We start from the raw sequence: 22203 nt of genomic DNA, 5'->3' as shown, positions 1-22203 counted from the left end.
TGGGAGACCCCTGCGCCCTTGGGACCCCATGAGACCACCTAGGACATGTGGGACCCCGTGGGAGACCCCTGCACCCTTGGGACCTCATGAGACCACCTAGGAGCTGTGGGACCCCGTGGGAGACCCCTGCGCCCTTGGGACCCCTTGGGACCACCTAGCACCCCCACCACCCATGGGAGCTCCAGTATCCGTAGCGCCTCCAATACCCATAAGACCCCCAAGCACCCATAAGATCCCCCTGCCAGCACCCTTGACACCCCCGCACCCAGCACCCCGTGCCCCCAGGCGAGGAGTGGCTCGTGAAGCGGGTGGGCGCCTACCTGCCCGGCGTCTACGAGGAGGTGCTCGACGTGGTGGACGCCATCGTCCTCACCGAGAAGGTACCGCCGGCGCCGCGCGGGCTGCCCCTCTGCACGCCGTGGGGCGGCGTCGCCCCACGTGGCCCCTGTCCGTCATCCCCTCACCCCGCAGAAAGCCCTGCACCTTCGGGCGACGAGGACCTTCCGGGACGCCCAGGGCACGGTACGACGCACGGGCGAGGAGTGGCTGGTGACGCACGAGCAGAGCGAGGCCTACATCCCCGACGTCTTCGAGGAGGTGGTGGCCGAGGTGCCCGTCACCACCCTGGGGCCCCGGCAGTACTGCGTCGTCCTCGACCCCGTGGGGCCCGACGGCAAGCCCCAGCTGGGCCAGCAGCGCGTCATCAAGGTGGGTGCCGCGCCTCCCCCGACCCGTGGGTGGTCCTTCCGGGGGTTGGACCTCTGTGGAGGTGGCCGTTGGTGGCCTTGAGAGGCTCTGAGGGACCTCAGCGGGCTCCTGAGGGGCTCGGTGTGTCCGCAAGGGACCCTAAGGTGGTCCCGAGGGGTCTGAGGTGGCCTTGTGAGGCCTTGTTGGATCCCTAAGGTGGCCCCAAGGGGTCTGAGGTGGCCTTGAAAGATCTTGGTGGATCCCTAAGGTGGCCCTGAAGAGCTCAGTGTGTCCCCAGAGGACCCTAAGGTGGTCCCGAGGGGTCCGAGGTGGCCTTGTGAGGCCTTGGTGGATCCCTAAGGTGGCCCCAAGGGGTCTGAGGTGGCCTTGAGAGGTCTTGGTGGATCCCTAAGGTGGCCCTGAAGAGCTCAGTGTGTCCCCAATAGACCCTAAGGTGGTCCCGAGGGGTCTGAGGTGGCCTTGTGAGGCCTTGTTGGATCCCTAAGGTGGCCCCAAGGGGTCTGAGGTGGCCTTGAGAGGTCTTGGTGGATCCCTAAGGTGGCCCTGAAGAGCTCAGTGTGTCCCCAAGGGACCCTAAGGTGGTCCCGAGGGGTCTGAGGTGGCCTTGTGAGGCCTTGTTGGATCCCTAAGGTGGCCCCAAGGGGTCTGAGGTGGCCTTGAGAGGTCTTGGTGGATCCCTAAGGTGGCCCTGAAGAGCTCAGTGTGTCCCCAAGGGACCCTAAGGTGGTCCCGAGGGTTCTGAGGTGGCCTTGTGAGGCCTTGTTGGATCCCTAAGGTGGCCCCAAGGGGTCTGAGGTGGCCTTGAGAGGTCTTGGTGGATCCCTAAGGTGGCCCTGAAGAGCTCAGTGTGTCCCCAATAGACCCTAAGGTGGTCCCGAGGGGTCTGAGGTGGCCTTGTGAGGCCTTGTTGGATCCCTAAGGTGGCCCCAAGGGGTCTGAGGTGGCCTTGAGAGGTCTTGGTGGATCCCTAAGGTGGCCCTGAAGAGCTCAGTGTGTCCCCAAGGGACCCTAAGGTGGTCCCGAGGGGTCTGAGGTGGCCTTGTGAGGCCTTGTTGGATCCCTAAGGTGGCCCCAAGGGGTCTGAGGTGGCCTTCAGAGATCTTGGTGGATCCCTAAGGTGGCCCTGAAGAGCTCAGTGTGTCCCCAGAGGACCCTAAGGTGGTCCTGAGGGGTCCGAGGTGGCCTTGTGAGGCCTTGGTGGATCCCTAAGGTGGCCCCAAGGGGTCTGAGGTGGCCTTGAGAGATTTTGGTGGATTCCTAAGGTGGTCCTGAAAGGCTCAGTGTGTCCCCAAGGGACCCTAAGGTGGTCCCGAGGGATCTGAGGTGGCCTTGCGAGGCCTTGTTGGTGCCTCCCTAAAGTGGTCCTGAAGGGCTCAGTGTGTCCCCAAGGGACCCTAAGGTGGTCCCAAGGGGTCTGGGGTGGCCTTGCGAGGCCTTGTTGGATGCCTAAGGTGGCCCTGAAGGGCTCAGTGTGTACCCGGGGGACCCCAAGGTGGTCCCGAGGGGTCTGAGGTGGCCCTGCAAGGCTTTGGTGGATCCCTAAGGTGGTCCCAAGGGGTTCAAGGTGGCATCGAGGGACTCTGAGGTGGCCCTTTGAGGTCTTCTCAGGGGCTCTTCAGCATCCCTCGGGGCCACCTTGAGCTCCTTGTGCCCCCTGTAGAGATCCATTGAGATCCACCTCGAAGGTGGCCCTGAGGGGTCTGAGAAGGCCTCGTGGTGTCCTACCTGTGCCCGTCGCGTGTCCCCCCCCACCCCGTGGTGCCCCCCTCGTCTCCTCCGGGCTGATGACGCCTCCTCGTGGTGTCTCTGCCGTGTCGCTGCCGTGTCCCCGTGGTGTCCGTGCTGCTGACGTGTCCCCGTGGTGTCCCCGCGTCCCCAGGGCGAGAAGTCCTTCTTCCTGCAGCCGGGCGAGCGGCTCCAGGCGGGCATCCAGGACGTCTACGTGCTGGCCGAGGACGAGGGGCTGCTGCTGCAGGCGCTGCAGACCCTCATCCACCCCGATGAGGTGCCCGAGGGGGCAACTGGGGGTTGGGGGGGCAACTGGGACCTTGGGAGAGACAACTGGGATCTTAGGGAGGACAACTGGGATCTTGAGGGGACAACTGGGACCTTGGGGAAGACAACTGGAGCCCTGGAGGGGGGCAACTGGGATCTTGGAGAGGCAATTGGGACCTTGAGGGGACAATTGGGATCTTATGGGCACAACTGGGGTCTTGGGAAGGACAACTGGGAGGCTGGGGGCACAACTGGGACCTTGGAGGGGCAAGTGGGATCTTGGGGAGGACAACTGGGACCTTGGAGGGACTACTGGGACCCTGGGGGGACAACTGGGACCTTGAGGGGACAACTGGGACCTTGAGGGGACAACAGGACTCCTTGGGAGGACAGCTGGGACCTTGGGGAGGACAACTGGGACCTTGGGGGGAAAATGGGGCCCCTTGGAAGGACAAGTGGGATCTTGGAGAGGACAGCTGGGATTTTGGAGGGACAACTGGAGCCCTGGGGACAACTGGGACCTTGGGGAGGACAACTGGGACCTTGGGTGGACAAGTGGGACCTTGGGTGGACAACAGGGCCCTTGAGTGGACAACGGGGCCCCTTGGGAGCACAACTGGGACCTTGGGGAAGGCAACTGGGCCCCTTGGGTGGACAACGGGGCCCCTTGGGGAGGATGACTGGGACCTTGGGGGGACAACTTGGACCTTGGGGACGACAACTGAGATCTTGGAGGAACAACTTGGACCTAGGGGAGGACAACGGGGACCTTGGAGGGACAACTGGGGTCTTGGGAGGCCAACCGGGACCTTGGGTGGACAACTGGGACCCTGGGAGGCAAACTGGGACCTTGGGAGGCCAACTGGGATCTTGGGAGGCCAACCGGGAACTTGGGTGGACAACCGGGACATTGGGAGGCCAACCGGGATCTTGGGAGGCCAACCGGGACCTTGGGTGGACAACTGGGACCCTGGGAGGCCAACTGGGACCTTGGGAGGCCAACCGGGATCTTGGGTGGACAACCGGGATCTTGGGTGGACAACTGGGACCTTGGGAGGCCAACCGGGATCTTGGGAGGCCAACCGGGATATTGGGAGGCCAACCGGGATCTTGGGAGGCCAACCGGGAGCTTGGGAGGCCAACCGGGACCTTGGGTGGCCAACCGGGATCTTGGGAGGCCAACCGGGATCTTGGGAGGCCAACCGGGACCTTGGGTGGACAACCGGGACCTTGGGAGGCCAACCGGGATCTTGGGAGGCCAACTGGGATCTTGGGAGGCCAACCGGGACCTTGGGTGGCCAACCGGGATCTTGGGAGGCCAACCGGGACCTTGGGAGGCCAACCGGGACCTTGGGTGGACAACCGGGACCTTGGGTGGACAAGTGGGATCTTGGAGGGCCGAGAGGGCCCCTTGGGAGGCCGACTGCGCCGTTGGGGGCGGCGGTGGCGGGTGACGCGGCGGCGGCGGGTGACGCGGCGGTGACGCCAGGAGGGGACGGAGGTGCGGCGGCGGGCGGGCGAGCGCTGGTTGGCCCGCGGCCCCCTCGAGTACGTGCCGCCGGCCGAGGTGGCCGTGCTGGAGAGGCGCCGCGCCGTCGCCCTCGGCGAGGGTGAGGGCATCTACGTGCGCGACATCCGCACCGGCAAGGTGGGTGCCCTGGCCCCCCCCCCCCCCCCCACCAGTGAGAACCCTATAGAGCCACACCCCCCCCCCCGGGGCCCCTATGGACCCCCCCAGAGCCCCTGTGGAACCCCTAGATCTCCTAGAGATCCTCCTGAGCCCCTATGGATCCTCCTGAACCCCTAGAGATCCTCCTGAGCCCCTCTAGACGTCCCTTAGCCCCCTATGGACACCCCCGGAACACCTTGGTGCCCCTATAGAGTCCCTATGGAGCTCTTATAGAGCCCTCAAGCCTCCAGAGACCCCCTGGAGCCTGTATAGAGGTCCTGCAGCCCCTATGGATCCTCCTGAACCCCTAGAGATCCTCCTGAGCCCCTCTAGACGTCCCTTAGCCCCCTATGGACACCCCCGGAACACCCTGGTGCCCCTATAGAGTCCCTATGGAGCTCCTATAGAGCCCTCAAGCCTCTAGAGACCCCGTGGAGCCCATATAGAGCTCCTGCAGCCCCTATGGATCCTCCTGAACCCCTAGAGATCCTCCTGAGCCCCTCTAGACGTCCCTTAGCCCCCTATGGACACCCCCAGAACACCCTGGTGCCCCTATAGAGTCCCTATGGAGCTCCTATAGAGCCCTCAAGCCTCCAGAGACCCCCTGGAGCCTGTATAGAGCTCCTGCAGCCCCTATGGATCCTCCTGAACCCCTAGAGATCCTCCTGAGCCCCTCTAGATGTCCCTTAGCCCCCTATGGACACCCCCGGAACACCCTGGTGCCCCTATAGAGTCCCTATGGAGCTCCTATAGAGCCCTCAAGCCTCCAGAGACCCCCTGGAGCCTGTATAGAGCTCCTGCAGCCCCTATGGATCCTCCTGAACCCCTAGAGATCCTCCTGAGCCCCTCTAGACCTCCCTTAGCCCCCTATGGACACCCCCAGAACACCCTGGTGCCCCTATAGAGTCCCTATGGAGCTCCTATAGAGCCCTCAAGCCTCCAGAGACCCCCTGGAGCCTGTATAGAGCTCCTGCAGCCCCTATGGATCCTCCTGAACCCCTAGAGATCCTCCTGAGCCCCTCTAGATGTCCCTTAGCCCCCTATGGACACCCCCGGAACACCCTGGTGCCCCTATAGAGTCCCTATGGAGCTCCTATAGAGCCCTCAAGCCTCCAGAGACCCCCTGGAGCCTGTATAGAGCTCCTGCAGCCCCTATGGATCCTCCTGAACCCCTAGAGATCCTCCTGAGCCCCTCTAGACGTCCCTTAGCCCCCTATGGACACCCCCGGAACACCCTGGTGCCCCTATAGAGTCCCTATGGAGCTCCTATAGAGCCCTCAAGCCTCCAGAGACCCCCTGGAGCCCATATAGAGCTCCTGCAGCCCCTATGGATCCTCCTGAACCCCTAGAGATCCTCCTGAGCCCCTCTAGACGTCCCTTAGCCCCCTATGGACACCCCCGGAACACCCTGGTGCCCCTATAGAGTCCCTATGGAGCTCCTATAGAGCCCTCAAGCCTCTAGAGACCCCGTGGAGCCCATATAGAGCTCCTGCAGCCCCTATGGATCCTCCTGAACCCCTAGAGATCCTCCTGAGCCCCTCTAGACCTCCCTTAGCCCCCTATGGACACCCTCAGAACACCCCAGTGGCCCTATAGAGTCCCTATGGAGCTCCTATAGAGCTCTCAAGCCTCTAGAGATGCCTTGGAGCCCCTATAGAGCTCCTGCAGCCCCTATGGATCCTCCTGAACCCCTAGAGATCCTCCTGAGCCCCTCTAGACGTCCCTTAGCCCCCTATGGACACCCCCAGAATACCCTGGTGACCCTATGGAGCCCCTATAGATCCCCTATAGGTCTCCACCCCCCCGGCCCCCTATAGATCCACTGTATCCCCTATAGACTGCCCAGCACCCATAGAGACCGCCCGGAACCCCTATAGACCCCTAAGTCCCCCTCTAGCCCCCCTGTAGCACCTCCAGTGCCCCTCCCAGTGCCCCCAGTGCTCCCAGTGCCCCCAGCCCGCCTCCAAGTTCCCTCTCAGCCCCCTAGTGCTGCTCCCAGTGTGCCCAGTTCCCTCCCAGTGCTCCTGGTCCTCCTTGCCCACCCCCAGTCCCGCTCCCAGTGCCCCCAGTACTCTCCCAGTCCCCCCAGTCCTGCTCTCAGTACTCCCAGTGCCCTCCCAGTGCTCCCAGTGCTCCCAGTGCCATCGCAGTCCCCCCTAGCTCTCTCAGTGCCACTCCCAGCGCTCCCAGTGCCCCACAGCAATGCTCCCAGTGCTCCCAGTCCCGCTCCTAGTGCTCCCAGTCCCCCCAGCTGTGCTGCCAGTGCCCTCCCAGTGCTCTCAGTACCCCCAGCCACGCTTCCCGAGTCCTCCCAGTGTTCCCAGTGCCCTCCCAGTCCCTCCCAGCCCCCCCAATCCTGCTCCCAGCCCCCCCCAGTGGTGCTCCCAGCACCCTCCCAGTGCTCCCTGTGCCCTCCCAGTGCTCCCAGCACCCTCCCAATCCCACCCAGCCCCCCCAATCCCACTCCCAGCCCCCCGCAGCAATGCTCCCAGTGCTCTCCCAGTGCCCCCAGCCCCCTAATCCTGCTCCCAGCCCCCCCCAGTGGTGCACCCAGCACCCTCCCAGTGCCCTCCCAGTGCTCCCAGTCCCTCCCAGCCCCCCTAATCCCACTCCCAGCCCCCCCCAGCAGTGCTCCCAGTGCTCCCAGCGCCCTCCCAGCGCCTCCCAGTCCCCCCCCAGTCCCACTCCAGCCCCCTGCAGCCATGCTCCCAGTACTCCCAGCACCCTCCCAGCGCCCTCCCAGCCCCCCCAATCCAGCTCCCAACCCCTCCAGCTGTGCCCCCAGTGCTCCCAGCGCCCTCCCAGTCCCTCCCAGCCCCCCCAATCCCCCTCCCAACCCCTCCAGCCGTGCTCCCAGTGCTTCCAGCACCCTCCCAGTCCCTCCCAGCCCCCCCAATCCCGCTCCCAGCCCCCCCAGCAGTGCTCCCAGTGCTTCCAGCACCCTCCCAGTGCCCTGCCAGCGCCCCCAATCCCCCTCCCAGCCCCTCCAGCTGTGCTCCCAGTGCTCCCAGCACCCTCCCAGAGCCCTCCCAGCCCCTCCAGCCATGCTCCCAGTTCTCCCAGCACCCTCCCAGTCCCTCCCAGCCCCCTCAGTCCTGCTCCCAGCACCTCCAGCTGTGCTCCCAGTGCTCCCAGGACCCTCCCAGCGCCCTCCCAGCCCCCCCAATCCCCCACCCCACCCCCCCAGCAGTGCTCCCAGTGCTCCCAGCACCCTCCCAGTGCCCTCCCAGCCCCCCAATCCCCCTCCCAGCCCCTCCAGCCATGCTCCCAGTGCTCCCAGCACCCTCCCAGTGCCCTCCCAGCCCCCTCAATCCCCCTCCCAGCCCCTCCAGCTGTGCTCCCAGTGCTCCCAGCGCCCTCCCAGTGCCCTCCCAGCCCCCCAATCCCCCTCCCAGCCCCTCCAGCCATGCTCCCAGTGCTCCCAGTCCCTCCCAGTCCCTCCCAGCCCCCCCAATCCCCCTCCCAGCCCCTCCAGCCATGCTCCCAGTGCTCCCAGCGCCCTCCCAGTGCCCTCCCAGCCCCCCCAGCCGTGCTCCCAGTGCTCCCAGCGCCCTCCCAGTGCCCTCCCAGCCCCTCCAGCCATGCTCCCAGTGCTCCCAGCGCCCTCCCAGTGCCCTCCCAGCCCCCCCAATCCCCCTCCCAGCCCCTCCAGCCGTGCTCCCAGTGCTCCCAGCACCCTCCCAGTCCCTCCCAGTCCCTCCCAGCGCCCCCCCCCCCGCAGGTGCGGGCCGTGGTGGGTCAGACCTACATGCTGACGGCCACCGAGGAGCTGTGGGAGAAGGAGCTGGCGCCCGGCGTGGAGGCGCTGCTGGCGCCCGCCCGCGACCCCCGGGGCCCCCCGCCGGGGGGGGACGCCGGGGACGGGGGGGACGGCGACGGCGGCGGGGGGGGCCGGCGGGACCGCACGCGGGCCGTGACCTTCCGCGTGCCCCACAACGCCGCCATGCAGCTCTACGACTACCGGGAGCGGCGGGCGCGGTACGGGGGGGGGGGGGACGTGGGGGGGCGTGGGGGACATCGGGGACGTGGGGGGCATGGGGGACATCGGGGACATGGGGGGCACGGGGGACATCGGGGACGTGGGGGGCACGGGGGGACATCGGGCACGTGGGGGGATGCGGGCGTGGGGGGACATGGGGGGCACGGGGGACATCGGGGACATGGGCACAGGGGACATCGGGGACGTGGGGGGATGCGGGCGTGGGGGGACATGGGGGGCACGGGGGACATCGGGGACATGGGCACAGGGGACATCGGGGACGTGGGGGGATGCGGGCGTGGGGGGACATGGGGGGCACGGGGGACATCAGGGACATGGGGGGCATGGGGGACATCGGGGACGTGGGGGGCACGGGGGACATCAGGGACGTGGGGGGCACGGGGGACATCGGGGACGTGGGGGGCACGGGGGGACATCGGGGACGTGGGGGGATGCGGGCGTGGGGGGCACGGGGGGACATCGGGGACATGGGGGGCATGGGGGACATCGGGGACGTGGGGGGATGCGGGCGTGGGGGGACGTGGGGGGCACGGGGGACATCGGGGACATGGGCACGGGGGACATCGGGGACGTGGGGGGATGCGGGCGTGGGGGGCACGGGGGGACATCGGGGACGTGGGGGGCACAGGGGACATCGGGGACATGGGGGGCACGGGGGACATCGGGGACGTGGGGGAACGTGGGCGTGGGGGGACATGGGGGGCACGGGGGGCATCGGGGACATGGGCACAGGGGACATCGGGCACATGGGGGGCACGGGGGACATCAGGGACGTGGGGGAACGTGGGCGTGGGGGGACATGGGGGGCACGGGGGACATCGGGGACGTGGGGGGACGTGGGGGGCACAGGGGGACATCGGGCACATGGGGGGCACGGGGGACATCGGGGACGTGGGGGGATGCGGGCGTGGGGGGACGTGGGGGGCACAGGGGACATCGGGGACATGGGGGGCACGGGGGACATCGGGGACGTGGGGGAACGTGGGCGTGGGGGGACATGGGGGGCACGGGGGACATCGGGGATGTGGGGGGACATGGGGGGCACAGGGGACATGGGGGACACAAGGGGTGTGGGGGGGACATGTGGGACATCGGGGACATGGGGGGACGTGGGCGTGGGGGGACATCGGGGACGTGGGGGGACGTGGGGGGATGTGGGCGTGGGGGGGTGTGGGGGGAGCGTGGGGGACACAAGGGGCGTGGGGGGGACACGGGGGACATCGGGGACATGGGGGGACATGGGGGGACGTGGGGGACACAGGGGCGCAGGGGGTGCAGGGGACACGGGGGGCGTGGGGGGGACATGGGGGGCGTGGGGGGCGCAGAGGGACGTGGGGGGGACACAGGCGTGGGGGGAATGTGGGGGGGGGGGCACAGGGGGCGTGGGGAAGGCGCCGGGGACGTGGGGGGACACGGGATGTGGGGGACATCGGGGACGTGGGGGACACAGGGGGGGGGCGTGGGGGGGGGACACGGGGGGCGTGGGGGGACATGGGGGGCACATGGGGGGGGGACACAGGTGGGGGGGACGTGGGGGATGTGGGGGGATGTGGGGGTGGTGGGGGGGACGCGGAGCCCGTTGGCGCCGGGAGGGGGAGGCGTCGGGGGCACCTGGGGGCCGTGCGCGTGTCACACGCGTGTGCGTGGCGTGTGCGTGGCGTGTGCGTGGCGTGTGCGTGGCGTGTCACGCGTGTCCCCCCCTCCCCGCAGCGTGGTGCTGGGCCCCGAGCTGGCGCTGCTGGCGCCCGGCGAGCAGCCCACGGTGCCGCCGCTGCCTCCGCCCTGCCCTGCCCTGCCCGGCGCCCGCGTGTGCGTGGCGTGTGCGTGGCGTGTGCGTGGCGTGTCACGCGTGTCCCCCCCTCCCCGCAGGGTGGTGCTGGGCCCCGAGCTGGCGCTGCTGGCGCCCGGCGAGCAGCCCACGGTGCCGCCGCTGCCTCCGCCCTGCCCTGCCCTGCCCGGCGCCCGCATGTGCGTGGCGTGTGCGTGGCGTGTGCGTGGCGTGTCACGCGTGTCCCCCCCTCCCCGCAGCGTGGTGCTGGGCCCCGAGCTGGCGCTGCTGGCGCCCGGCGAGCAGCCCACGGTGCCGCCGCTGCCTCCGCCCTGCCCTGCCCTGCGCGGCGCCCGCGTGTGCGTGGCGTGTGCGTGGCGTGTGCGTGGCGTGTCACGCGTGTCGCCCCCTCCCCGCAGGGTGGTGCTGGGCCCCGAGCTGGCGCTGCTGGCGCCCGGCGAGCAGCCCACGGTGCCGCCGCTGCCTCCGCCCTGCCCTGCCCTGCCCGGCGCCCGCGTGTGCGTGGCGTGTGCGTGGCGTGTGCGTGGCGTGTCACGCGTGTCCCCCCTGCCCCCCCGCAGGGTGGTGCTGGGCCCCGAGCTGGCGCTGCTGGCGCCCGGCGAGCAGCCCACGGTGCCGCCGCTGCCTCCGCCCTGCCCTGCCCTGCCCGGCGCCCGCGTGTGCGTGGCGTGTGCGTGGCGTGTGCGTGGCGTGTCACGCGTGTCCCCCCCTCCCCGCAGGGTGGTGCTGGGCCCCGAGCTGGCGCTGCTGGCGCCCGGCGAGCAGCCCACGGTGCCGCCGCTGCCTCCGCCCTGCCCTGCCCTGCGCGGCGCCCGCGTGTGCGTGGCGTGTGCGTGGCGTGTGCGTGGCGTGTCACGCGTGTCCCCCCCTCCCCGCAGGGTGGTGCTGGGCCCCGAGCTGGCGCTGCTGGCGCCCGGCGAGCAGCCCACGGTGCCGCCGCTGCCTCCGCCCTGCCCTGCCCTGCGCGGCGCCCGCGTGTGCGTGGCGTGTGCGTGGCGTGTGCGTGGCGTGTGCGTGGCGTGTCACGCGTGTCCCCCCCGCCCCGCAGCGTGGTGCTGGGCCCCGAGCTGGCGCTGCTGGCGCCCGGCGAGCAGCCCACGGTGCCGCCGCTGCCTCCGCCCTGCCCTGCCCTGCGTGGCGCCCGCGTGTGCGTGGCGTGTGCGTGGCGTGTGCGTGGCGTGTCACGCGTGTCGCCCCCTCCCCGCAGCGTGGTGCTGGGCCCCGAGCTGGCGCTGCTGGCGCCCGGCGAGCAGCCCACGGTGCCGCCGCTGCCTCCGCCCTGCCCTGCCCTGCCCTGCGCGGCGCCCGCGTGTGCGTGGCGTGTGCGTGGCGTGTGCGTGGCGTGTGCGTGGCGTGTCACGCGTGTCCCCCCCGCCCCGCAGCGTGGTGCTGGGCCCCGAGCTGGCGCTGCTGGCGCCCGGCGAGCAGCCCACGGTGCCGCCGCTGCCTCCGCCCTGCCCTGCCCTGCGTGGCGCCCGCGTGTGCGTGGCGTGTGCGTGGCGTGTGCGTGGCGTGTCACGCGTGTCGCCCCCTCCCCGCAGCGTGGTGCTGGGCCCCGAGCTGGCGCTGCTGGCGCCCGGCGAGCAGCCCACGGTGCCGCCGCTGCCTCCGCCCTGCCCTGCCCTGCCCTGCGCGGCGCCCGCGTGTGCGTGGCGTGTGCGTGGCGTGTGCGTGGCGTGTGCGTGGCGTGTCACGCGTGTCCCCCCCTCCCCGCAGCGTGGTGCTGGGCCCCGAGCTGGCGCTGCTGGCGCCCGGCGAGCAGCCCACGGTGCTGGTGCTCTCGGCCGGGCGCCCCAAGCGGCCCCGCGCCCGCCGCGCCCTCTGCCTCCTCCTCGGCCCCGACTTCTGCGCCGACCTCGTGGCCATCGAGACGGCCGACCACGCCCGGCTCCAGCTCCAGCTGGCCTACAACTGGTGGGCGGGGCCTCCCCGGGGGGGCGGGGCCTGCGGAAGGGGGCGGGGCCTCCCCTGGGGGTGGGGCTTGGGGGCTCTGGGGCGGGGTTTGGGGTCTGGGAGCGGAGCCTACGGCTCCGGCTCCAGCTGGCCTACAACTGGTGGGCGGGGCCTCCCCGGGGGGGCGGGGCCTGGGGAAGGGGGCGGGGCCTCCCCTGGGGGCGGGGCTTGGGGGGTCTGGGGCGGGGTTTGGGGTCTGGGAGCGGAGCCTACGGCTCCGGCTCCAGCTGGCCTACAAGCGGTGGGCGGGGCCTCCCCGGGGGGGCGGGGCCTGCGGAAGGGGGCGGGGCCTCCCCTGGGGGCGGGGCTTGGGGGGTCTGGGGCGGGGTTTGGGGTCTGGGAGCGGAGCCTACGGCTCCGGCTCCAGCTGGCCTACAAGCGGTGGGCGGGGCCTCCCCGGGGGGGCGGGGCCTGCCGGCGTGGGTGGGCGGGCCTTGGGGGTCTGGGGGCGGGGCTTGTGCTCTGGGAGTGGAGCGTACGGTTCCAGCTGCGGGTGCCCTATGACTTGTGGGCGGGGCTTGGGGGTCTGGGGGCGGGGCTTGGGGGTTTGGGGGCGGGGCCTGGGGGTCTGGGGCGGGGTTTGGGGTCTGGGAGCGGAGCCTACGGCTCCGGCTCCAGCTGGCCTACAACTGGTGGGCGGGGCCTCCCCGGGGGGGGCGGGGCCTGCGGAAGGGGGCGGGGCCTCCTCTGGGGGCGGGGCTTGGGGGGTCTGGGGCGGGGTTTGGGGTCTGGGAGCGGAGCCTACGGCTCCGGCTCCAGCTGGCCTACAAGTGGTGGGCGGGGCCTCCCCGGGGGGGCGGGGCCTGCGGAAGGGGGCGGGGCCTCCCCTGGGGGCGGGGCTTGGGGGTCTGGGGCGGGGTTTTGGGTCTGGGAGCGGAGCCTACGGCTCCGGCTCCAGCTGGCCTACAAGTGGTGGGCGGGGCCTCCCCGGGGGGGGCGGGGCCTGCGGAAGGGGGCGGGGCCTCCCCTGGGGGCGGGGCTTGGGGGGTCTGGGGCGGGGTTTTGGGTCTGGGAGCGGAGCCTACGGCTCCGGCTCCAGCTGGCCTACAAGTGGTGGGTGGGGCCTCCCCGGGGGGGCGGGGCCTGCCGGCGTGGGGGGGCGGGGCTTGGAGGGTCTGGGGGCGGGGCTTGCGGCTCTGGGGCGGGGTTAGGGCTCTGGGAGTGGAGCCTTCAGTTCCAGCTCCAGCTCACCTACAACTGGTGGGCGGGGCCTCCCCGGGGGGGCGGGGCCTGCCGGCGTGGGGGGGGCGGGGCTTGGGGGTCTGGGGCGGGGTTAGGGGTCTGGGAGCGGAGCCTACGGCTCCGGCTCCAGCTGGCCTACAAGTGGTGGGCGGGGCCTCCCCGGGGGGGGCGGGGCCTGCCGGCGTGGGTGGGCGGGGCTTGGGGGTCTGGGGGCGGGGCTAGGGCTCTGGGAGTGGAGCGTACGGTTCCAGCTGCGGGTGCCCTATGACTTGTGGGCGGGGCTTGGGGGTCTGGGGGCGGGGCTTGGGGGTCTGGGGGCGGGGCTTGCGGGTCTGGGGGCGGGGCCTGGGGGTCTGGGGCGGGGTTTGGGGTCTGGGAGCAGAGCCTACAGCTCCAGCTCCAGCTGGCCTACAACTCGTGGGCGGGGCCTCCCTGGGGGGCGGGGCCTGCCGGCGTGGGGGGGCGGGGCTTGGGGGGTCTGGGGGTGGGGCTTGGGGGGTCTGGGGGCGGGGCTAGGGCTCTGGGAGTGGAGCGTACGGTTCCAGCTGCGGGTGCCCTATGACTTGTGGGCGGGGCTTGGGGGTCTGGGGGCGGGGCCTGGGGGTCTGGGGCGGGGTTTGGGGTCTGGGAGCGGAGCCTACGGCTCCGGCTCCAGCTGGCCTACAAGTGGTGGGCGGGGCCTCCCTGGGGGGGCGGGGCCTGCCGGCGTGGGTGGGCGGGGCTTGGGGGTCTGGGGGCGGGGCTAGGGCTCTGGGAGTGGAGCGTACGGTTCCAGCTGCGGGTGCCCTATGATTTGTGGGCGGGGCTTGGGGTCTGGGGGCGGGGCTTGGGGGTCTGGGGCGGGGCTTGCGGGTCTGGGGCGGGGTTAGGGGTCTGGGAGCGGAGCCTACGGCTCCAGCTCCAGCTGGCCTACAAGTGGTGGGCGGGGCCTCCCCGGGGGGGCGGGGCCTGCCGGCGTGGGGGGCGGGGCTTGGGGGTCTGGGGGCGGGGCCTGGGGGTCTGGGGCGGGGTTAGGGGTCTGGGAGCGGAGCCTACGGCTCCAGCTCCAGCTGGCCTACAAGTGGTGGGCGGGGCCTCCCTGGGGGGGCGGGGCCTGCCGGCGTGGGGGGGCGGGGCTTGGGGGGTCTGGGGGTGGGGCTTGGGGGGTCTGGGGGCGGGGCTAGGGCTCTGGGAGTGGAGCGTACGGTTCCAGCTGCGGGTGCCCTATGACTTGTGGGCGGGGCTTGGGGGTCTGGGGCGGGGCCTGGGTGGTCTGGGGCGGGGTTTGGGGTCTGGGAGCGGAGCCTATGGCTCCGGCTCCAGCTGGCCTACAAGTGGTGGGCGGGGCCTCCCTGGGGGGGCGGGGCCTGCCGGCGTGGGGGGGGGCGGGTCTTGGGGGTCTGGGGCGGGGTTTGGGGTCTGGGAGCGGAGCGTACGGCTCCAGCTCCAGCTGGCCTACAAGTGGTGGGCGTGGCCCCGAGGGGCGGGACTGGGGGTCTAGGGGCGGGGCCTGGGCTGGGGGGTGGGGGCTGTGGGGTCTGGGGGCGGGGCCTGGTGTCTAGGGCGGGGCTTGGGGTCTGGGAGTGGAGCCTATGGCTGTCTCTAGCTGGCCTACAAATGGTGGGCGGGGCCTGCGGGGTCTGGGGGCGGGGCTTGGGCTCTGGGGATGGGGTCTGGGGGGTCTGGGGGTGGGGCTTGGGCTCTGGGGGCGGGGCTTGGGCTCTTGGGCGGGGCTTGGGGTCTGGGACAGGGGCCTATGGCTGTCTCCAGCTCCAGCTGCCCTACAACTGGGGGGCGGGGCCTTGGGTCTGGGGGCGGGGCTTAGGGGGTCCTGGGGGGCGGGGCTTAGGGGGTCTGGGGGTGTGGCTTGGGGTCAGGAGGCAGGGCTTGGGGTCTGGGGGCGGGGGTTGAGGCCTCGGGGGCAGGGTGGGTGGGGCCTCAGCTCCAGGGGGTGGGGCCGGGTCTCCGGGGGCGGGGCTTGGGGCCGGCGGGTGGGCCGGGGCACTGCTGTGGGTGGGGTCGGTGGGAGCTGCAGCCTGCCGGGGGGGGGGCTGGAGGGGGGGGCGTGGTCATAGGGAGGGGCGTGGCCTCGGGGAGGGGGCGTGGTCATGGGGAAGGGAGCGGAGCTCTTGCTGCAAAGGCTGGTGGAGGGGAAGAGGAGCCGTTTGGGAGGGGGCGTGGCCTAAGAAGGGCGTGGCCGCGGAGGAGGGGCGTGGCCACGGCGGGAGGCGTGGTCGCGGGGGCGTGGCCTCGGGGTAGGGGGCGTGGCCTCGGGGGTGGGGGCGTGGCCTCGGGGGAGGGGGGGCGGGGCCACGGAGGGAGGCAGGAGCTCGCTGCAAAGGCCGGTGGAGGGGAAAGAGGGGGTGCGCTGGGAGGGGGCGTGGCCACGGCGGGGCGTGGCCTCGGGGGCGTGGCTTGGGGGTTGGGGCGTGGCCTCGGCGGACTGGGGGGCGTGGCCACAGAGGCAGGCAGGAGCTCGCTGCAAAGGCCGGTGGAGGGGAAAGGAGGGGGGGGGTGCTGGTAGCTGGGAGGGGGGGCGTGGCCACGGCGGGGCGTGGCCACGGGCTGTGGGGCGTGGCCTCGGGGGCTGGGGGCGTGGCCTCGGGGGACTGGGGGGCGTGGCCACGGAGGGAGGCCGGAGCTCGCAGCAAAGGCCGGTGGAGGGGGGGGGGTGCGCTGGGAGGGGGGCGTGGCCACGGCGGGGGCGGGTCCTAGGGGGGCGTGGCTTAGGGAGTGGGCGGGTCCTCGGGGGGACTGGGGGGCGTGGCCACAGAGGCAACCAGGAGCTCGCTGCAAAGGCCGGCGGCGGGGAAAGGAAGGGGGGGGCGGTGCTGGGAGGGGGGGCGTGGCCAAGGCGGGGCAGGGCACAGGGGGCGTGGCTTAGGAGGGGGCGTGGCCTCGGGGGGACTAGGGGGCGTGGCCACGGAGGGAGGCAGGAGCTCGCAGCAAAGGCGGTGGTAGGGAAGGGGGGGGCGTGGCGCGCTGGGAGGGGGGGCGTGGCCAGGGTGGCTCCGGGGGGGGGCGTGGCGTGACGAGGCCCCGCCCCCCATACCCCCCCCCCCCCCGGCAGGTACTTCGAGGTGCCGGCGTCGCCGGCGGAGCTGGGGCGGCTCTTCAGCGTGCCGGACTTCGTGGGCGACGCGTGCAAGGCGCTGGCCTCGCGCGTGCGCGGCGCCGTCGCCGCCGTCTCCTTCGACGACTTCCACAAGGTGCCCCCCCGTGTCCCCCCTCCGTCCCCCCCCCCGGGGCGCCCCCCACCCCCCACGGCGGCCCCCACGGCACCCCCGCCCCATGGCACCCCCCCATGGCACCCCCCCACAGCACCCCCGGGGCCCCCCACCCCATGGCACCCCCCCCATGGCACCCCCAGGGCCCCCACCCCATGGCACCCCCCCATGGCACCCCCCCATGGCACCCCAAGGGCCCCCCACCCCATGGCACCCCCCCCATGGCACCCCCCCACGGCGCCCCCAGGGCCCCCCATCCCATGGCACCCCCCCATGGCACCCCCCACGGCGCCCCAGGGCCCTCCACACCATGGCACCCCCCCACGGCACCCCCCCACAGCACCCCCAGGGCCCCCGCCCCATGGCACCCCCCATGGTACCCCCCCAAGGCACCCCCAGGGCCCCCCGCCCCATGGCACCCCCCCATGGCACCCCCAGGCCCCCCTCCCCATGGCACCCCCCATGGCACCCCCCCACGGCGCCCCCAGGGCCCCCCGCCCCATGGCACCCCCCATGGCACCCCCCCACAGCACCCCCAGGGCCCCCCGCCCCATGGCACCCCCCATGGTACCCCCCCCAAGGCACCCCAGGGCCCCCCGCCCCATGGCACCCCCCCATGGCACCCCCAGGGCCCCCCGCCCCATGGCACCCCCCATGGCACCCCCCCACGGCGCCCCCAGGTGGAGGAGGCCCCAGGTCCCCGATGTCCCCCAATGTCTCCTAATGTCCCCAGGACTCGAACCACAAGATCTGCTCAACCATGTTCAGCTTGGTTGAGGCCCCCAGGTCCCCAATGTCCCCCAATGTCCCCGATGTCCCCAGGACTCGAACCACAAGATCTGCTCAACCATGTTCAGCTTGGTTGAGGTCCCCAGGTCCCCGATGTCCCCCAATGTCCCCGATGTCCCCAGAACTCGAACCACAAGATCTGCTCAACCCTGTTCAGCTTGGTTGAGGCCCCAGGTCCCCGATGTCCCCCAATGTCCCCAATGTCCCCAGGACTCGAACCACAAGATCTGCTCAACCATGTTCAGCTTGGTTGAGGTCCCCAGGTCCCCGATGTCCCCCAATGTCCCCGATGTCCCAGGACTCGAACCACAAGATCTGCTCAACCCTGTTCAGCTTGGTTGAGGCCCCAGGTCCCCGATGTCCCCCAATGTCCCCGATGTCCCCAGGACTCGAACCACAAGATCTGCTCAACCATGTTCAGCTTGGTTGAGGCCCCCAGGTCCCCAATGTCCCCCAATGTCCCCGATGTCCCCAGAACTCGAACCACAAGATCTGCTCAACCCTGTTCAGCTTGGTTGAGGCCCCCAGGTCCCCGATGTCCCCCAATGTCCCCAATGTCCCAGGACTCGAACCACAAGATCTGCTCAACCCTGTTCAGCTTGGTTGAGGTCCCCAGGTCCCGATGTCCCCCAATGTCCCCAATGTCCCCAGGACTCGAACCACAAGATCTGCTCAACCATGTTCAGCTTGGTTGAGGCCCCAGGTCCCCGATGTCCCCCAATGTCCCCGATGTCCCAGAACTCGAACCACAAGATCTGCTCAACCATGTTCAGCTTGGTTGAGGCCCCCAGGTCCCCGATGTCCCCCAATGTCCCCGATGTCCCCAGACTCGAACCACAAGATCTGCTCAACCATGTTCAGCTTGGTTGAGGTCCCAGGTCCCCAATGTCCCCCAATGTCCCCGATGTCCCCAGAACTCAAACCACAAGATCTGCTCAACCATGTTCAGCTTGGTTGAGGCCCCCAGGTCCCCAATGTCCCCCAATGTCCCCGATGTCCCCAGGACTCAAACCACAAGATCTGCTCAACCATGTTCAGCTTGGTTGAGGCCCCAGGTCCCCAATGTCCCCAATGTCCCCGATGTCCCCAGAACTTGAACCACAAGATCTGCTCAACCATGTTCAGCTTGGTTGAGGCCCCGTGTCCCCAATGTCCCCAATGTCCCCGATGTCCCCAGAACTCGAACCACAAGATCTGCTCAACCATGTTCAGCTTGGTTGAGGCCCCCAGGTCCCCAATGTCCCCCAATGTCCCCGATGTCCCCAGGACTCGAACCACAAGATCTGCTCAACCATGTTCAGCTTGGTTGAGGCCCCCAGGTCCCCAATGTCTCCTAATGTCCCCGATGTCCCCAGAACTCGAACCACAAGATCTGCTCAACCATGTTCAGCTTGGTTGAGGCCCCAGGTCCCCAATGTCCCCCAATGTCCCCGATGTCCCCAGAACTCGAACCACAAGATCTGCTCAACCATGTTCAGCTTGGTTGAGGCCCCAGGTCCCCAATGTCTCCTAATGTCCCCGATGTCCCCAGAACTTGAACCACAAGATCTGCTCAACCATGTTCAGCTTGGTTGAGGCCCCCAGGTCCCCAATGTCCCCAATGTCCCCAATGTCCCCAGAACTCGAACCACAAGATCTGCTCAACCCTGTTCAGCTTGGTTGAGGCCCCCAGGTCCCCAATGTCCCCTAATATCCCCAATGTCCCCAGGACTCGAACCACAAGATCTGCTCAACCCTGTTCAGCTTGGTTGAGGCCCCCAGGTCCCCAATGTCTCCTAATGTCCCCGATGTCCCAGAACTCGAACCACAAGATCTGCTCAACCATGTTCAGCTTGGTTGAGGTCCCCAGGTCCCCAATGTCTCCTAATGTCCCCAATGTCCCAGGACTCGAACCACAAGATCTGCTCAACCATGTTCAGCTTGGTTGAGGTCCCCAGGTCCCCAATGTCACCTAATGTCCCCAATGTCCCCAGGACTCGAACCACAAGATCTGCTCAACCATGTTCAGCTTTGACGAGGCCCCCAGGTCCCCAATGTCCCCAGAACTTGAACACAAGATCTGCCCAGCCACGTTCAGCTTGGTTTAGGCCCCCAGGTCCCTTAGTGTCCCCTAATGTCCCCGATGTCCCCTCCTGCCCCCGATGATGTCCCCGACGTCCCGTAACGTCCCCAGAACTCGAACCGGGTGATCTGCTCGGCCGTGTTCGGCTTCGACGAGAACGGGCGCCTGCGGGAGCAGCTCCGCTTCGCCGCCAACGGGCTGGTGGTGACGAGCGTGGACATCCAGAGCGTGGAGCCCGTGGACCAGCGCACGCGCGACTCCCTCCAGCGCAGCGTCCAGCTCGCCATCGAGATCGCCACCAACTCCCAGGAGGCCGCCGCCAGGTCTCGCGTCCCGTCCATCCGTCCGTCCGTCCGTCCGCCCCGCCGGTCGCGGGCCTCGTGTGTGTCCCCCCCCCCCCCACCGTCGTGCCCCTGCGTCGCCTCCTCCTCCGCGTCCTCCTGGAGCTGGCCAGGAGGCCGCGCGTCCTCCGCGTCCCACCACGTCGCTCCGTGTCCCCCCGTGTCCCTCTATGTCCTCTATGATCTCCGTGTCTCTTCATGTCCCTCCATGTTCCCTCATGTCCCCCATGTCCCACCATGTCCTCTATGATCTCCATGTTCCTCCATATCCCCCCACAATCTCCATGTCCCTCCATGTTCTTTCATGTTCTCCATGATCTCCATGTCCCCCATGTTCTTCCATGTCTCTCTGTCGCCCATGTTTTCCCATGTTCTCCATGACTTCCATGTTCCCTCATGTCTCCCCAAGATCTCCATGTCCCCATGTTCTTTCATTTTCTCCATGATCTCCATGCTCCCCCACAAGCTCCATGTCCCCCATGTTCTTTCATGTTCTCCATGATCTCCACATCCCTCCGTGTCCCCACATGTCCCTCCATGTCGCCAATGTCCCCCATGATCTCCACGTCCCCCATGTTCTTCATGTTCCACCATGTCTCCCCATGATGTCCATGTCCCCATGTTCTTTCATGTCCTCCATGATCTCCACATCCTTCCATGTCCCCACATGTCCCTCCATGTCGCCAATGTCCCCCATGATCTCCATGTCCCCCATGATCTCCATGATCTCCATGTTCCTCCATGTCCCCCCACGATCTCCATGTCCCCCATGTTCTCCATGATCTCCATATTCCTCCATGTCCCCCCATGATCTCCATGTCCCCAATGTCCCCCCATGTTCTTCATGTTCCTCCATGTCCCCCATGTTCTCCATGTCCTCCATGATCTCCATGTCCCTCCATGTCCCCACATGTCCCTCCATGTCCCCAGTGTCCCCCCATGATCTCTATGTCCCTCCATGTCCCCACATGTTCCTCCATGTCCCCAGTGCCCCCCCATGTCCCCCCGTGCCCCCACGCTGGCCTGGTGACCCCCCATGTCCTTGTGTCCTCCATGTCCCCCCGTGCCCCATGTCCCTGCACCCCCCAGTCTCCCTGCGCCCCATCACCGTGTCCCCCCATCCCTGCTCCCCCCATCCTCATGTCCCCCCCCCGCGTCCCATCCCCCCCCACACTCCCTGCGTCCCCCTACGTCCTCCCACATCCCCACCCCCCCATGTCCCCCACTTCCCCCATGTCCCCCTCTCCCAGGTCCCCCCCCGTGTCCCCCATCTCCCCCCACGTCCCCCTGCACCCCCCCGTGTCCCGCTCCCCCCACGCCCACCCACGTCCTCCCCCCCCCCGCATCGCCCCCCCCCCCATGCTCCCCATCGGCCACCCCACACCCCTCCGCGCCCTGCCACCCGGTCCCCCCCCACATTGCCCCCCACGTCCCCCCCCGCATCGTCCCCCTGTGCCCACCCACGTCCCCCCACGATCGCCCCCCACATGCCCCCCCACACACACATTGGCATCCACGTCCCCCCCACAACCCCCCCCGGCACCCTGCCCACGGTCCCCCCCCCACATTGCCCCCCACCTCCCCCCCCCAAACCCACCCACGTCCCCCCCCCCCGCATCGCCCCCATGCCCCCCCTTGGCCCCCCCCACGACCCCAACCAACCAATGCCCCCCCCCTCAGCCCCCCCACGTCCCCCCCCCGCATCACCCCCCCATGCTGCCCCACACATCGCCCCCACGTCCCCCCCGTGTCCCCCCCCCCGCATTGCCCATCCACGTCCCCCCCTCGCATCGCCCCCACGCCCCCCCCACATCCACCCACGTCCCCCCCCGCATCGCCCCCCACATTCCCCCCCCCCACATAGCCCCCCCTGGCCCCTCCACGCCACCCCACAACCCCCCCACGTCCCCCCCCGCATCGCCCCCCACGCCCCCCCAAGTCCCCCTCCCGCATCACCCCCACGCCCCTCCCATGCCTCCCCCACGTCCACCCACGTCCCCCCCGCATCACCCCCCACATCCCCCCCCCCCCCCGCATAGCCCCCCCTCGCCCCCCCCACTCCACCCCACAACCCCCCATGTCCCCCCCCCGCATCGCCCCCCACGCCCCCCCCACGTCCCCCCTGCATCACCCCCCACATCCCCCCCGCATAGCCCCCCCATGCCCCCCCTTGGCCCCCCCACGCCACCCCACAACCCCCCACTCCCCCCCCCCGCATCGTCCCCCACGCCCCCCCATCGCCCCCCACGCCCCCCACGTCCCCCCCCCCGCATCGCCCCCACGCCCCCCACGTCCCCCCCCCACATCGCCCCCACGCCCCCCCACGTCCCCCCCCCGCATCGCCCCACACGCCCCCCCACGTCCCCCCCCCGCATCGCCCCCCACGCCCCCCCCACGTCCCCCCCACGCCCACCCACGTGTCCCCCCCCGCGCCCCCAGGCAGGAGGCGGAGCGGCTGGCGCAGGAGGCCCGCGGGCGCCTCGAGCGCCAGCGCCTGCTCGACCAGGCC

The 22203-nt window shown here is 70.0% G+C and overlaps 1 protein-coding gene across 1 annotated transcript in view; it reads left to right on the top strand.

Moving 5' to 3' along the window:
• The window catches only part of MVP (major vault protein), a gene marked incomplete at its 3' end in the record, with an annotated part of 28580 nt that extends 6380 nt beyond the window's left edge, over nucleotides 1-22200 (top strand). The window contains exons 4-12 of the mRNA XM_062601023.1: nucleotides 286-380; nucleotides 472-708; nucleotides 2588-2713; nucleotides 4193-4351; nucleotides 8094-8350; nucleotides 11878-12075; nucleotides 16346-16484; nucleotides 19465-19676; nucleotides 22134-22200. Of these exons, the coding sequence (XP_062457007.1) occupies nucleotides 286-380; nucleotides 472-708; nucleotides 2588-2713; nucleotides 4193-4351; nucleotides 8094-8350; nucleotides 11878-12075; nucleotides 16346-16484; nucleotides 19465-19676; nucleotides 22134-22200 (1490 nt within the window). The remainder of the gene's footprint in view (nucleotides 1-285; nucleotides 381-471; nucleotides 709-2587; nucleotides 2714-4192; nucleotides 4352-8093; nucleotides 8351-11877; nucleotides 12076-16345; nucleotides 16485-19464; nucleotides 19677-22133) is intronic.
• Nucleotides 22201-22203: the final 3 nt, after the last annotated feature.

This window comes from Rhea pennata, unplaced genomic scaffold, assembly GCF_028389875.1.
Source record: "Rhea pennata isolate bPtePen1 unplaced genomic scaffold, bPtePen1.pri scaffold_193, whole genome shotgun sequence".
NCBI classification, from domain to species: Eukaryota; Metazoa; Chordata; class Aves; order Rheiformes; family Rheidae; genus Rhea; species Rhea pennata.
This window is presented reverse-complemented; position numbering and strand designations above follow the sequence as displayed.